We start from the raw sequence: 14,417 nt of genomic DNA on the forward strand, positions 1-14,417 counted from the left end.
TCAAAAGGAATGTATCTTGCATTAAGCTCAAGTGGAGTCTCAACTGTCCTTGTGTCTGTGAGGTAAGCACGAGTAATGATATGATGTTTGCTGTGTACTTAGATTGGGAGAGAAGATAGCCTTTTGTAGACATGGCATGTGGTTGTGTGGGGTGTAAATGTGAAGAGTCTCTGTCACACCCTGAATTTCGACAGAATTCGGAAAAACATTATTTGTCCCCGACTCTTCGATCTCCGAGGTGTGACGCACTCTCCACTTCCAAAAACCCATAAACAGTTTAAAATATGCGGATAATTAAAAACCAATAAAAATTTCAATTATACATAAGTCCTCTTCATTACAAAAATTCCCAATTAAGATTAGGTTACAAATCTCTTTTCAATAACTCTTTAATTAAAATATACAAATGAGAATACAAAAACATTGTCTAGACTGAAAAGCTATATCACCTCAAGGGAAAAACAAAACGTATCCGGAGATGTAACGCTAATGCAAACCACAAACAAAGCAGCCTAACCTTCTTCAACACTAAACTGTCAAAACTTATCAACTATGTTCATTGAATGAACACACCGATAAGCAAACATGCAAATCGGGTGAAGATTATAAACAATCTTTGGTGTGAGTAGCCCTAAACTACAACATATAATTATACATATATATACACAATCCCTACGGCAGTTAGTTCCTCCACCGAGGCGCCTTAACTTTCAACGACTAATATAACCCACTCAAGTACAATAATTAAGGCAGGTAGTTCCTCCACTGAGGCGCCTTAACTTCTCACTAACCACACAACAAACTATACACATCATAAATAAGGCATGTAGTTCCTCCATCGAGGCGCCTTAGGTTCTAACTAAACAAATAACCAACCAAACATATTACCATAATTAGATTATTTCAGGCTTTCTTTGTGTGTCTCTAAAATCACGTCGTATCTATGTCTTACCTAGTTTCCCTGGCTACCACAATCGCAACCCAACGCCGAACATGTACATCCACATGCCTCCCCTTATATAATGTACCACTCCGTGCGTAACCACCCTGAGCGGGATGCCGCACACCAGGTAAATCCTCACACGGAAGTCATTATGTAAGTAATGTCACTATTCGGCATAAAATATCGCGCATCTCGTTCTATTTTGTGAACGGAATATATCAACATCTTATATATCAACATCTTATATCTCAACATCTTATATCTCAAGCCACTATTCGGCTACGATTGCCCAACACATGGGTCAATCAACATCTCATATATATACAACATCTTATATATCAACATCTTATATCTCAAGCCATTAAATTTAACGATTGCCCAAACACATGGGTCAATCAACATCTCATATATATCAACATCTTATATATCAACATCTTATATCTCAAGCCACTATTCAGCTACGATTGCCCAACACATGGGTCAATCAACATCTCATATATATACAACATCTTATATATCAACATCTTATATATCAACATCTTATATCTCAAGTACGCCCACATAGGGCAGATCACATGAGTTGTGGTAGTCAGGTTCTAGGATTTTCGTTACGTAATTTATTCAGGTGTCATACATTTATGACTCATAAACGTTTCACTATATCACGTGCATGTCAAATACATTATTGCACTAAGCCACAATATTTAGAAATGTCTCGAATATATCTCATAACCATTTTCATACTTTCACGTGCCAATATATTATTGCACTACACCACACTCCCGTGGGCAAATATTCACCAATACTATGCTACCTCATAGTAGCATCTCACATATATAATAATGGAGTATTTATACATTTATGTCTCTAAAACTATTCCACTTAATATATATATCCCAACATATATATGTTTTACACACTACTCACGTCAAATCTTAATTAAATAATGACAACTAGATTTATATCAGCTTCCACAGCATTTCCACATTTAATTTGTCCATACCATTTACAACATAAAATATAGCACAATTATACAGTCTACAATCCACGATCAAAGCCCAATATATATATGCTTTACACACTACCCACGTCAAATCATAATTAGATAATGAATATAAACAAACGTGTGAAAAACTAGAAAAGTCAACGTTGCCTAGTCAACGGTCAAAGTCAACGGTCAACGGTCAAAATCAAAGTCAACCGTCAATGGTCAAAGGTCAACAGGTCCTGGTCAAAGTCAACAGGTCTTGGTCAAAGTCAAACTGTCGTTTCCATGTTCGACAGGTTCAGGGTCATAGCCATGGTTCATGGCTAAGGTCAAAGGTGCATGGCTCATGGGCTCATGACCAAGGTAATGGTTCGGACCCAACTGGCCGAGCCCAAACCTTAGAACCCGAAAGTCTAAACATGTAAAGACCCAGAAAGATCTATTTTAAGTCCAATGGACTGGTCCCAAGCTATATTAGAAAACTGGCCCAAAACAGTTAAGTGGTTCGGTCCAAAAATCTTTAAATTGAACTGGTCCACAAATAAGAGAAAACCGGCCCAATCAAAACAAAATAGAACTGGTCCAAGCTTTAAATTAAACTGGTCCACCAACTAAACCAAATTGGTCCAAGTTTAATTGAACTGATCCGGCCCGACCAATCTAAAATAGACTCGGGCCTAAACCAAAACAACCAGGGCCCAAAGACTGAACTCGGCCCAAGCCCAAGTTCGGTCATCTTCTCCAACAGCAGCCACCACCGCTCGAATTCCGGCCACCGCTCGTCCACCTCCATCATCCTAGCGGTTTTGACCCAAATCAAAACCCCTATAGCTTTAATGAAAGCTCCACCTCGATTTGCTAACTCCATCTCCTACCTCCAAACTAGATCTAAAAGGTTTACTGCCGCCATTAATGGCTCAGTGCAAGCTTCGGCAGCTCCCATCTACCGCCCTCACACACTACAATCAACACTAAACAACATCCCCACATCACCACAAAACACCCCAACCAATCAAACCCAAAAACACAGCCCAACCACCGGCGCCATTAACGCCTCCAAGCTTCCACCACTCCCCAGCACCCAATCGACCATGCTAAACCCGACATTCATCATATATCAACAACCAATTAATATTTAACATCACAGTATATAAAAATAAAAGTTTAATCGAATCCATCAGGACGATTTGTCCGACGCCATTAGCTCTCTGTTGAGCTTTTCGGCGATTTTAAAGGCACAGTTCAACGGTATGATTCTGAAAACGAAATTTAACAAAGTTGACTAATACAAAGACCACGAACTCCAACACAACAAGATAACTAAGCGGTATTAATAGGCGAAACCTTAGTCGGTATACTCGATATAGGAAAACCATAAATCCGGTGAAATAGCAAAATAGCTACTCATCTGAATTAAAACCCGACGAATCCTCCGTAGTCCGAACCGTCGTGTTCCACCCTCTCCAGCAAACCAGCTTCTCTCTGCCTCCATTTTTAATATTTTATTCTTTCTCTGAACCCTATTTTCTAGAAAAATGTGTTTATATACTTGGGTCCGAAACCCAAGCCCAACACAGACTCGGGCCCAAAACCAGGCCCACGTATCCAAAATCCAATCCAGCCGATTTTTAAATAAATAATTTAATTAATTAATAAATAAATAAAAACGTATTTTAAAAATACGGGCGTTACAGTCTCCATATCCAAAAGAGGGTGATGGAGATGCAGCTAATTCTATGCGGGGCAAAGGAGGCCTCTGAACTCGTGGTTGCCACTGTGGTGGTTGCCCTCCCAATCTCGATGCCAACTGTTGTTGTTGCTGCTGTTGTTGTTGTTGTTGCTGTTGTTGTTGTTGTTGTTGTTGTTGTTGCGTTCTACTCATTAGGATAAGACAATTAATTTTTTAATGACCCGGTTGTTTGCAAAAATTACACCCACCATCACTACTTTTCACATATAACTTACTTTGTGAACTATAAAGTGGTCTATGAACAGCCATAACAGATGGAGAAGGAATTGGGAGATGACCCCTGTCAGCTTGTGTCTTGAAATGCACCTCCTTGGCTAAAAGCTCACTAACTACAGAATCAACAGATGGAAGCGGATCACGATAGAAAATGGAGCCACGAAGCCCCTCAAATTCATCTCGCAAAGCTAACAAAAACTGAATTAGGCATTTTCTTTCTCGATGTGCAATGTAAGGTGCAAAGGCGCGCACTATGCTCACTGCACTCAGTAAGGGCTAACTCATCCCAAAAAGTAGTCATGGCAAAGTAGAAAGCCTGAATAGTTTGGTCAGCTTGCTTGCAAAGACATATGTCGCCCTCTAACTGATATTCCTTAGCAAAGTTGGATTGTGTGAACAACTTTGCCAATTAAGTGATCCCAAACTTGATTGTTGAACAGAGTTATTAATCTAATGCAAGTTATAATCTTCGAGTTGTTGGCATCCCAAGTATCTAATAGTTCAGCATACTTTGCATCATTATGGTCGGCAAGCTGTACCACTCACGTAACCCCACATATTTCTTCTCTTCAAAAAAAAAATTCATTACATAACTCTAATAAGAGTAGTTCTTCCCATCTAATCTCACACCAATAGACTGAAGTAAATCAGCTCTTTCACTAGCCATTTCAACGAAGCAAGCAAATTAAAGACAATATACTTAACAAACAATCAAAGGAAGAAAGCACTAAATATGCAATCAGTGAACATTCAACTCAATATGCCCCAAAACAATCAATTATACTTCTAATGCAAAACCTGATTGTGATGTCGAAGAACTTAAAGTAAGAAAACCTCAGCAAAACCATCAAATGACAAACAATTTGTGGCGAAAAAAAAAATTCTCCCAAACTTTAGGCATTCAAGATGAAAGAAAGATGATTGTGTTATAGTGAATTGTTCCATGATCCCATATCGATGGCTCCGATACCATGAAAGTGAAGAGCATTCTAGTTCTGACATTATCATTCAATAGTTTGATAACAGTCGAAATAACCTTGTTTACATAGAGAAATAAATAAGACAAAGACTATACTACCTCTACAGTATATAAGATGGCTAGTAGCCTTATACTAATACCATATATATCTTTAATATAACTAATAGCCTAAGATGCCGATATCCACATTAAGATCAATATAATAGATCATACATTTTTCCTCAGCTCGTACAATTTTGAATCCAAAGCATAAATTTGCAAGTCAACCAAAACTTTACCTTGTTCCATAGTACAAAATATCGGGATATGAGTGTTTATCGATACTCAATTTCTTGATATGAATCGTGGATCAGATATATCCCCCTCTTTGGAAATATTTTATATTGTTTCATATGCAAATATATATCGTGAATATATCTTAAATATCGACAAATATCGTAGATATTTCTTGATATATCATTTATATTTATTTGAAATATAATAGTAAATATTAAATAAAATTGTTATCTAAACAAAATATCACAATATATCTCAAAATATCCATAATATTGTAAATATCACCGATATTTGCAGTCTTATATATCTCTAAATATATTACGATATTTATGTATTTTTTGTTAAAATCACGATATTTCACAATATATCATGATATTTTGTTTATGGTCAGTAATCAGTATGTTAACAGTTGGCTGCAGACAGGATTGATAGGTTGGGCTGAAAACCAAAAAGGAAAAGCATCAGAATAAAAACATATTTAAGATGACTACTATTAAGTGAATTTTTTTTTTTTTCTCATTTCTTTGTATCAATCAACAAAAAAATTCTCTCACATTTACACGAAAATCACTAATACACGCCTACAACACAGAAAAATAGGAGATAGCGGAAAAAAAAACACACACACACACAGAAAACAGGGTTCTCAGAGCAACTCTGAAAATTAGCTATTTTCAGTCTTCTCCTTCCTCTCCCTTGTTATGGAACTGTCACATGATCGAGCTCTTTGTTATCTCTCAGCACCAAAACTTTCCGAACCTTTAGCTTTCTCAGCAGAGTAGCAGCACCAGAGCAATCTCAGCTATATAGCATCCATCCTCTTACGCAGTCTGAGCCCGAAACCACCTGTAGACGTACCACTCCCAATAACTTCCCATTTGGCACTCTTGTCAAAAGCACCATAAAAATATTTTGTTTCCAGGCATTTGCATCGTGTATATCTCCCAACTGTTCTACTTCCCCAATTAGAGCTACTAATTCCGTTCATCCTCTTGTTTCATTTCTTTCTTTCCTTACGTACTGCTTCTTTATGCACCCCCACATCCCACATTTATCTGCATTCTCTCACTAGCTTTTCTATGTACCTCCTGCATATTGGGATGTTGGGGAATAACGATACCAATCGATCTCCACTACACAGATAACTTGTAATATGAACTCACTACAACTCTAGATTAATTCTAAATATTTACTACAACCAAACTAGCATGACCAACTATCTAAACAACTATTAACAACAACCGTAGTTCGGCCAATAGTGTCTACTTCCACAAAAGCTAATTCTTTTGTAAAATGGAAAGAAAGATTATAATCACTCATTTCAGTCTCTCACCTTACTAGATCACTCCTATCTCTTTATAGGCTTTTTGTCTTTGTAAAGGTTATCTCTCTTAAAATTGGGTTTCTTGTTCGTGACTTTTGTGTTGGCTGTCGTGTTTAGGTTTTGCCAAAAACCCAAAACTTATACTCCAAACTCGCGGTTCTGTAAAAATAGAATTCTGCTGAAAATAGACTTGAGCGCGGACGCGCCCTCAGACATGCCATTACAAGCGCGTTCGAATTCTGTAAGAAAAAGTCCAGTAGACTTGTTTCGGAAACAACTGAGAAAATAAACTATCTTCTTTTTCTCCAAGGCTCCTTGGCAAGACTAGTTTGGAGCGTTAGCTCACTCAAACTTTTTTACGCAAATATTACCGGATTCTCTCCTTCTTCCTCATGTGACGGATAACTCCAACATGGGCTTCTCATTCTCAAACCTGCAACTATTCCTGCACCTCCAGATTTCATGCATCATACGAATCCCAAACAACCCTGCCTGCATGATCTCCTCTTCATCTTTACTTTTTGCCCAACAGACAAAGATATCTCCCACTCCCTTGTATGATTGTATCTCTTTCTTTGTAGTAAACATTTAAAGGTACGATAGAGCTTAAACAACGTGCTTTGCTAATCCACAGTGGAAAAATTAGTGATCATCAGTCTCAATAGCTAACTGACATAAAAGGCAGGATAATCCCCTTTGACCTTGTGTTCAAGGAGATTATCTCCTGTACTCAGTCCACTCTTATAAACTTTCCAAAGGAATTGCTGGATCCATTCTTCAATAAAAACAAGCAAACAAAAAAAAGAAAAAACGCATTTCTACTAAATCCGTGTGCATTTGAGTCTGATGGGTCATTTCTACTAAATCTGTCACGCTTCACCACCAAAGCCTAGAACATAATCCGTGTGTATCAATATTTGAACCAAGTTAGCATGTAAAAAACACTCCATGCACTGTAAATTGAAAAATTGAAATTTCCTTGAATACAATACAGTTAACCTCAGAAAAAATATATTTACTCGAACAGAGTTAAACGGCAGTGAGACTATTTTGCTCTGTTATGTCCTGAATCGCAGTTACTTTTGCTATCAAAGCCAATATGCAACAGCATACGTGCACAACAGGCCAAACAAGTAATATATGACGGAAAGACAACTTAATCAGTAAGTTAAAGCAGCACATACAAAGTAAAGCAGCACCACACACATTCATTAACTCTACAAACTCGATCTCAGTCAAACATTTATAATACAACAGAGACAAAAAACAAACCACACCTGACGTCGATTGCTCCTTGTAATAGCAATTGTTTTCTCAATCTTACAACTTACAAGACAACAAGATGTTGAGCTCGGAAAGCAAACACAAAGTAACAACATTTGTTACTCATAATAGCAGTTTTCATTGCGGTCCCTCATTGAGTTTTTGTGCAACCGTGATGGCAACAAAATTTGTTTAGAATAGTTAACTGAGGAGAAATCTGAACCAGCATTGCTCTTGTTATCCCCATTTGAAAATGTTTCAGACCTCTTGTGAAATTGGAAACCATCCAGTGACTGACTTTGAGACTTTTGGGGGGTGTAGTTGCAAGTTCTCCGCTTAGCCTTAACAGACACCGTCAGGTTCATGTAGTTAGGCTTACTGTTATTGATCTCCTTGGTCATAGTCTTGCCAGATACTGGAGTCGTAGAGAGTGAAGACGATGACGTTGAGCTCCCACCATAAAGGCATTCCGAACTTGGCCCCGAAGAGGAGTAGGTAACAGGAGGTTTTGCAGAAATCCTTTTTGTGACATTGTTTTTTCGTACTTTTACTGAACTTGGTTCAGAAAATCTTAGATAATCATCACATTTCTTTGATGGAGTTGTCTCTGAGGACTCGACATGGGCTTGCTCCATCAACCTGTTTTCCCACGGCTTGGCAGCCATCCAACGTTCTAACCAACTCCAACCCCAGCTACTCTTATCAAGTTCATGATGCTTGAAATCAGTCAAAGATACATTTGTCCTTGAGTTTGGGTTAGAGGTTGATCTCCATTGCTGCAATAATATAGAATTAGTTACACCAACAGGTTGACACGTCGAAAGACAGTAAACAATATATCTATTGTGGATACCTGTTGTGAGAGGCAATAGGCAAGCGCTCTCTCCCTCTTAACAGCTCCTTCTTGCCTCATTTGTAGCTTTGTTCTAATTTCATGCAAAGTTCCTTGACTATCACACCATCCTTCCTGAAGATAACAATGTTATTATTACAAATTTGAATGCAACTCTAAGAAATTTGCATAGTAACAAGCACATTGGAAAGAGAATACATCATTCCACATTACAGAAGTCAGCTACCATACCTCAGCTTCTTTCAACATATCTTCCTTGCTGCGACGATCACTCAGCAATTTCTGTACAGCCTGACCCTCTACAGACATGCGGGCACGCCTGGCTCTTACACGGGCCTGAACACGAACAAGTGCCTGCATGCACCTTAATGTCACAGCTGCTTGTTTTCTCACTTGACGGCCACGAACAAGAGCCTGCAGCCGCACGACTCCTTTCAAGGCTCTCAATGCCCTTCTTGCCTGAAAATTTGTTTAAACACAATTCAAGGAAGAGTACACCAATTTAACTACAACCTTAAGTATTATTGGATAAATACATACTACAAAAGATGATGTCCTAGCTAGATGGGGAAGAGAGTTCAACTAAGCTGGATCTAATATTCCTTGTTGTATTTCTAAGAATGCACTCTATCCTACCAGGGGGTTCAGCAGTCATACGATGATTTCAATGTTCCACACCAAAGGACATTTCTCATCCCACCATTATCCTAATTAAGTAGCCAACCACATTTACCAAGAATTATCCTCTCCCTAGCACCAAACGAAACCCAGATTTTCATTGCCTTCTTCGTAGAATTACCTAGGAGTGACTTCGGATTTGATCGGATTGGATTAACCCTAGTGGTGTCAAATGGGCTGGGCCAGGCTAGTCCGGCCCTCAAACAACGAAGCCCTCATGCTTTGAGGGTCGGGCCAGTCCTACCCTCATTTGCCTCGACGGTCAGGTCGGGTCGGACCAATACTTAAATCTTGAAGCCTTTACCCGCTCCTCAACCCTTTCGAGAGGACTTGAAGGGCTAGGCTTGAGGGCCAAATGTGAGGGTCGAGTACTATGTTATACATTTGATTCACAAAATAAATTTAGAAACAGTAGTTAAAAATGATAAAATTGAATGCACTTCACAATTAAACCTTTAAACTACTAAAAAAAACTTGTTAAAGTTGTATTAGTCAATTAAGATCAACTAAATTCATTTAATAAAATATTATAGTGAAATTATAAGGTTGGCAAACTTAAGAGATAAACGTTCTTTTAAGTGATTTTTAGCGTATTAATGCTAAAATAAAATATATGATATGAAAATTTATTCAAATATATGTGATAAATCTTGAGGGCCTAATGAGAATCAGGCTTAAGGGAGGGCTTAAGTTTCAAAGTCTAGGCCTTTACCCTCCCCTAAAAGACTTGAGGGCCGGGTAGACCTAGCCCACAAACGTGTGAGGGCTTTATTTTGAGGGCTTTTTCGGCCCATGAGCCGGGTCAGGGCGGGCGGGCTGGGGGCTTGAGGGCCATTTTGACACCCTTAGATTAACCTCTTTTGGACCTTTTTCCGAATTTTTTCGAAATCTAATATGCTAGCCAAATCCGATCCAAATTTTTTTCGGATTCAAAATATATTTCCAATTTTGGAAATTTCAAAATACTTGGTAAATTTTTACAGATCTCTTTACTTTCAATTATTTTTGGAAAATAAAATTTGACATCACTAAATTTCAAAATATAGTAATATACAATAGCAATAAAACACTGGAACTTAAAAAAAACAAGACTTTACATGTAAGGAACTAACAAAAGCCTTTACATGCTACAAACCAAGACTTTATATGTCAGGAGCTAGCCCTTACATGTTACAACTTAAAAACCAAGACTTCACATGTCAGGAGCTAGGTTATGTTGTTTGTTTTGTTTCTAGAAGTACAAAAACTAGAAAATGAATGAACGGTCGAGATCTAATCAAGTGGACAGTGGAGATTTATTAGTTTATAAGTACATATTTTCGGAATAAATCGACAATAATATCGGAAATTTCAAATCAACTATATATCGGAACTTTCGGATCGGATCGGTTTTTAGAGTTATATCCAAATCCGATCCAATTTTTTTTCATAATTTTCGGAAATCAGAAAATCGGATATCGTACCATGAAAACTACACCTAGAGCCAAACCAATTTTGGGTCGGATTTCGGCAAAATCAGAAATTCGGCAAAAAGAGACACCCCTAGAATTACCACACTTATCCAACTCAGCCATAGGATATCCAAGTTTTTAAATGATGAATTCTATAAAATTATAAAAGATGACGGCCCAAACCCTTAGGCAAATCAGCATTTGGCTATACATTACCTTGTAAAAGCACAAGAAACTTTCTGTCGGTTACACAAACACAACAAACATTACACAAGAAAACTTGGAGCACCAAGGCAATGCATCTGACGACAAGCCACACCAACTTTCACTAAATTGGCATCTTGAGCACCTTGGCCTGACTGGCACCTGACATCAGCATAGATGCCAAACGCACTGTCACGTTAGAATTAACTAGTTCACTCTGCTATGCAGATTCATACCAAGCCTAGATACAAGTCCAATGTTTTGCTTCATTACAGTTCACTCGAAAAGATTTTTTTTTAAAAATAAACTTAAAAAAGTTTAGTACTTAAAATAAACTTAGTATTTTCAACCATTCCAATGAGCAATGATATTCACTAACCAGAGTCCCCATCTCTCGAAAATTTGAAATGGTCCATCCATTCAAGTATTAATAGTGGACACAAACTCTAGGAGTCTAGGACCAACTAATCTACTAAAGAAAAGCTCAATTGCATGAACATCAATGAGCTGAAAATCAGAAAAAATACCAACTATTCTTCAAATTCTCTCTGGTTTCAACTCTTTCCCCAATAAGTGAACACTTCATAACAGAAACCAACATCACTAACATGAAATCGAGATCAATGTACCTCAACAACATATATCCATCATAACCATCCATCAATCTTAAAAACAAGCTTAAACTAACTAAAAAACATAATAGGGCAGTAAAACAAAAGAAACTCAATTACCAGAAACCCACGAAAAGCAGTTTGGATACGAATAGTAGCCCATTCTTGCCTCACAACCCTGAAATTTTTAGGTGGAGCACGAACTACAGTAGCAACAGCAGCATTAAAAGCATCAGCAGTTGAAGAACACTCAGAAGTCTCTGAAGCAGCTCTATGATGACTTCCTTTTGAAAACCCTTTCCACCCTGTACTCAAATCTCCTGATGAGCTTCTCCATAGTTTCCACTTCTTGTTCTTATTACCACTAACCTTCTCCTTCACAAAACAAAATATCCAAACCTCAAAACTCAGTAAACAAACAAAAACAAGCAGAAATGAAACAAAATGAGAGTTTTTTTTCTTTCCAGCTTACTTGGTCATCTTTTTCTGGTTTTTTCATACCAACTATTGATTTTAGCCATTTCCCTGAAGCACCCATTTTTAAAAATCGGTTCTTTGAGCTGATTCCAGCTTCAAAACTTCAAACAGTGAGAGAGACAGAAAGACACAGAGAGAGAGAGAGAGAGAGAGAGAATGGGACAGAATATGTTGTTGGTCTGTGCTGCAAAGATGTCTAGGGAGCCGTTCAGTTTTTGAAATTTAAAAAAAAAAAATAACGGAAACGAGACAAAAGTCCCGCTTGGTTGTCTTGAAACTTGGAAGGTATTGTTAACTATTTACTTTTTTACTTTTCCCAAATGTTAACAGAAAGTCTCTTTGAATAAGCATGGGTAAATGAGATTGTCAGTGTTTTTTCTGCATTATTGGCGACTGTGGTTTGACTTAAAGTTGGTTTTATGCCGTGACACAAACGGAGAGATTAAAGAAAGATTTGGAACTTTCCAAGTTAGAATAAGTGGTGCCTGTGTTAGGCTACCCACACCTAAAACAAAACCAAACAGATCCTAAAACTAAAGAGCACTTCTTCAGTGCGCGAGATGTATGGTGCGCAGAGGATATAGACCTTTGGATCAGTACTTCTGCCGTCCAATACACACGCACCCCGTGGTATGAGTGGCCCAGATTTGCCAGCACACCATACGACCTGCGCAGGGTAGATTTAGCCAAAACTAAATAGGTTCCACTTGAAAATTAAATAGACATTAAAAAAAAAATGTTTAATTTTGATTAGTTTGGTTTTATATTACACTCCATTGAATTAGTCTTTTCAATATTAAGAAAATTCAAAATTTTAATCATCTTCCATAAAATTAAACGAATGAGTATATTCAAATGCGCAATTGAATAATTTCATTAAAAATTTTGCTTTGATTTTAACTATAATAATGTGGAGAAAAGTGTTGGGGAAAATTATATCAATTGATCCTTACTAAAATAGCTTGTATATGGATATTCTAAACTCCAAATCTAAATTTTCACTACAACCAACAATATTTATTCTAAACAATGGAATTAACTATCACAAATAATCACTAACAATATAAAGTAAAAACATAACACAATGAGACAAGATTTACCGTGGTTTGGCCAATTATGTCTACGTCCACAAAAGTCAATATTTTTATAAGTATGGGAAAGAATATTACAATAACTTCTCACAAGTATCTCTAACTTATTAAATCTCTCTTCATTTATCTCTCTCCTTATATTACAAATTTTTTCTCTTTGCAAGGGTTTCATCTCAATTTTGGTTACACTCAAAATTGGTTTATCTCAAAAACTTTTGTTGCTTAAAAACTTATCTTTGGTTTTATAATATTTTGAAATTTCAGTGAGTTGTGAAATTGCGGTTCCAGCCAACATGCCAATGTTGAGATATCAACTTCCATTTGAAATGGTGGCATCGAGCTACTTTCTTTCAACCGATATGATCGAATCGTTTGAACTCAATTCCAGAAGCATTAGCTTCAAACGATGTCATGAAGTCGTCCATAAATTGCATGTGCCAATGCCACCATATCGTTCCATATATGGTGAGGGCCCCAACAAAAAGATTATGGATTTGATTCATAAATTATTATGAGACTTGTTTGTGTTCATGTTAAGGTTCATCTAAACTTTGATAAATTTTATATTTCAATCAATTTAAAAAGAAAAAAAAAATCAATGAGTATCTTCAATTAGTGATAAATTTTATAAATATTTCTTGTTTGATTTTGAAAATTATAAAATTTTGTAAAAAAAAAAATTGTGTTTTGATTATTAATAAACTATTTTAAAATATTGTTGTTTTTAGTCCTAATTCTAGGACCCGTTTGTTTTGTAGTTGGTGTGTGGTGCCCTTGGTAAAAATAGTGGTTTCTATACGAAAACCCTTACTAATTAGTGAAAGTGTTTCAATTTATTGATCTCTTTGTTTGTAACAATTCAAAGTGCCAAGATATCAATCCCCCACAATCAGATAAATAAAATGATATTTTGCCATCATTGTTGGATATATCTGCGATATGTCTTCACTGATTTTGACACGTTTACAAAATATCTACTTAACAAAATAGGGCGGTCTTAATAGCCAATGGCTGAGATTCAATTTAAGGGGGTATAAATCAAGGGTCGAGACGAGTGCCACGATGACAGCCCATGAGTTGGATTAGAAATTAATTAGATTCTTAATTGTGAAATTAAAAAAAAAAAAAAAAAAAAAAAAAAAAAAAAAAAAAAAACCCTTTGTTTTCTCTATAAATGATTAATTGCAAACTTTAAACACAATTAAATTTTTACGTGTACCGATTTAACCATTATGACAGCCTATGAGTTGGATTAAAAATTAATTTGATTCTTAATTGTGAAAAAAAAAAAAAAAAAAAAACCTTTGTTTTCT

At 36.7% G+C, this 14,417-nt stretch overlaps 1 protein-coding gene across 1 annotated transcript; it reads right to left on the reverse strand.

Annotated features, from left to right (window-relative positions):
- Positions 1 to 7,657: 7,657 nt before the first annotated feature.
- On the reverse strand, positions 7,658 to 12,191 carry IQD6 (IQ-domain 6). The gene is made up of 5 exons (XM_086599455.1): positions 12,009 to 12,191; positions 11,657 to 11,911; positions 8,824 to 9,051; positions 8,593 to 8,706; positions 7,658 to 8,515 (listed from the first exon to the last, which is right to left on the reverse strand). The coding sequence occupies exons 1-5, from the start codon at positions 12,072 to 12,074 to the stop codon at positions 7,859 to 7,861; spliced, it is 1,320 nt and encodes a 439-aa protein (XP_086455581.1). The 5' UTR covers positions 12,075 to 12,191; the 3' UTR covers positions 7,658 to 7,858.
- Between the last annotated feature and the right edge of the window lie 2,226 nt (positions 12,192 to 14,417).

This window comes from Coptis chinensis, chromosome 3, assembly GCF_015680905.1.
Source record: "Coptis chinensis isolate HL-2020 chromosome 3, ASM1568090v1, whole genome shotgun sequence".
Taxonomy (NCBI): domain Eukaryota; kingdom Viridiplantae; phylum Streptophyta; class Magnoliopsida; order Ranunculales; family Ranunculaceae; genus Coptis; species Coptis chinensis.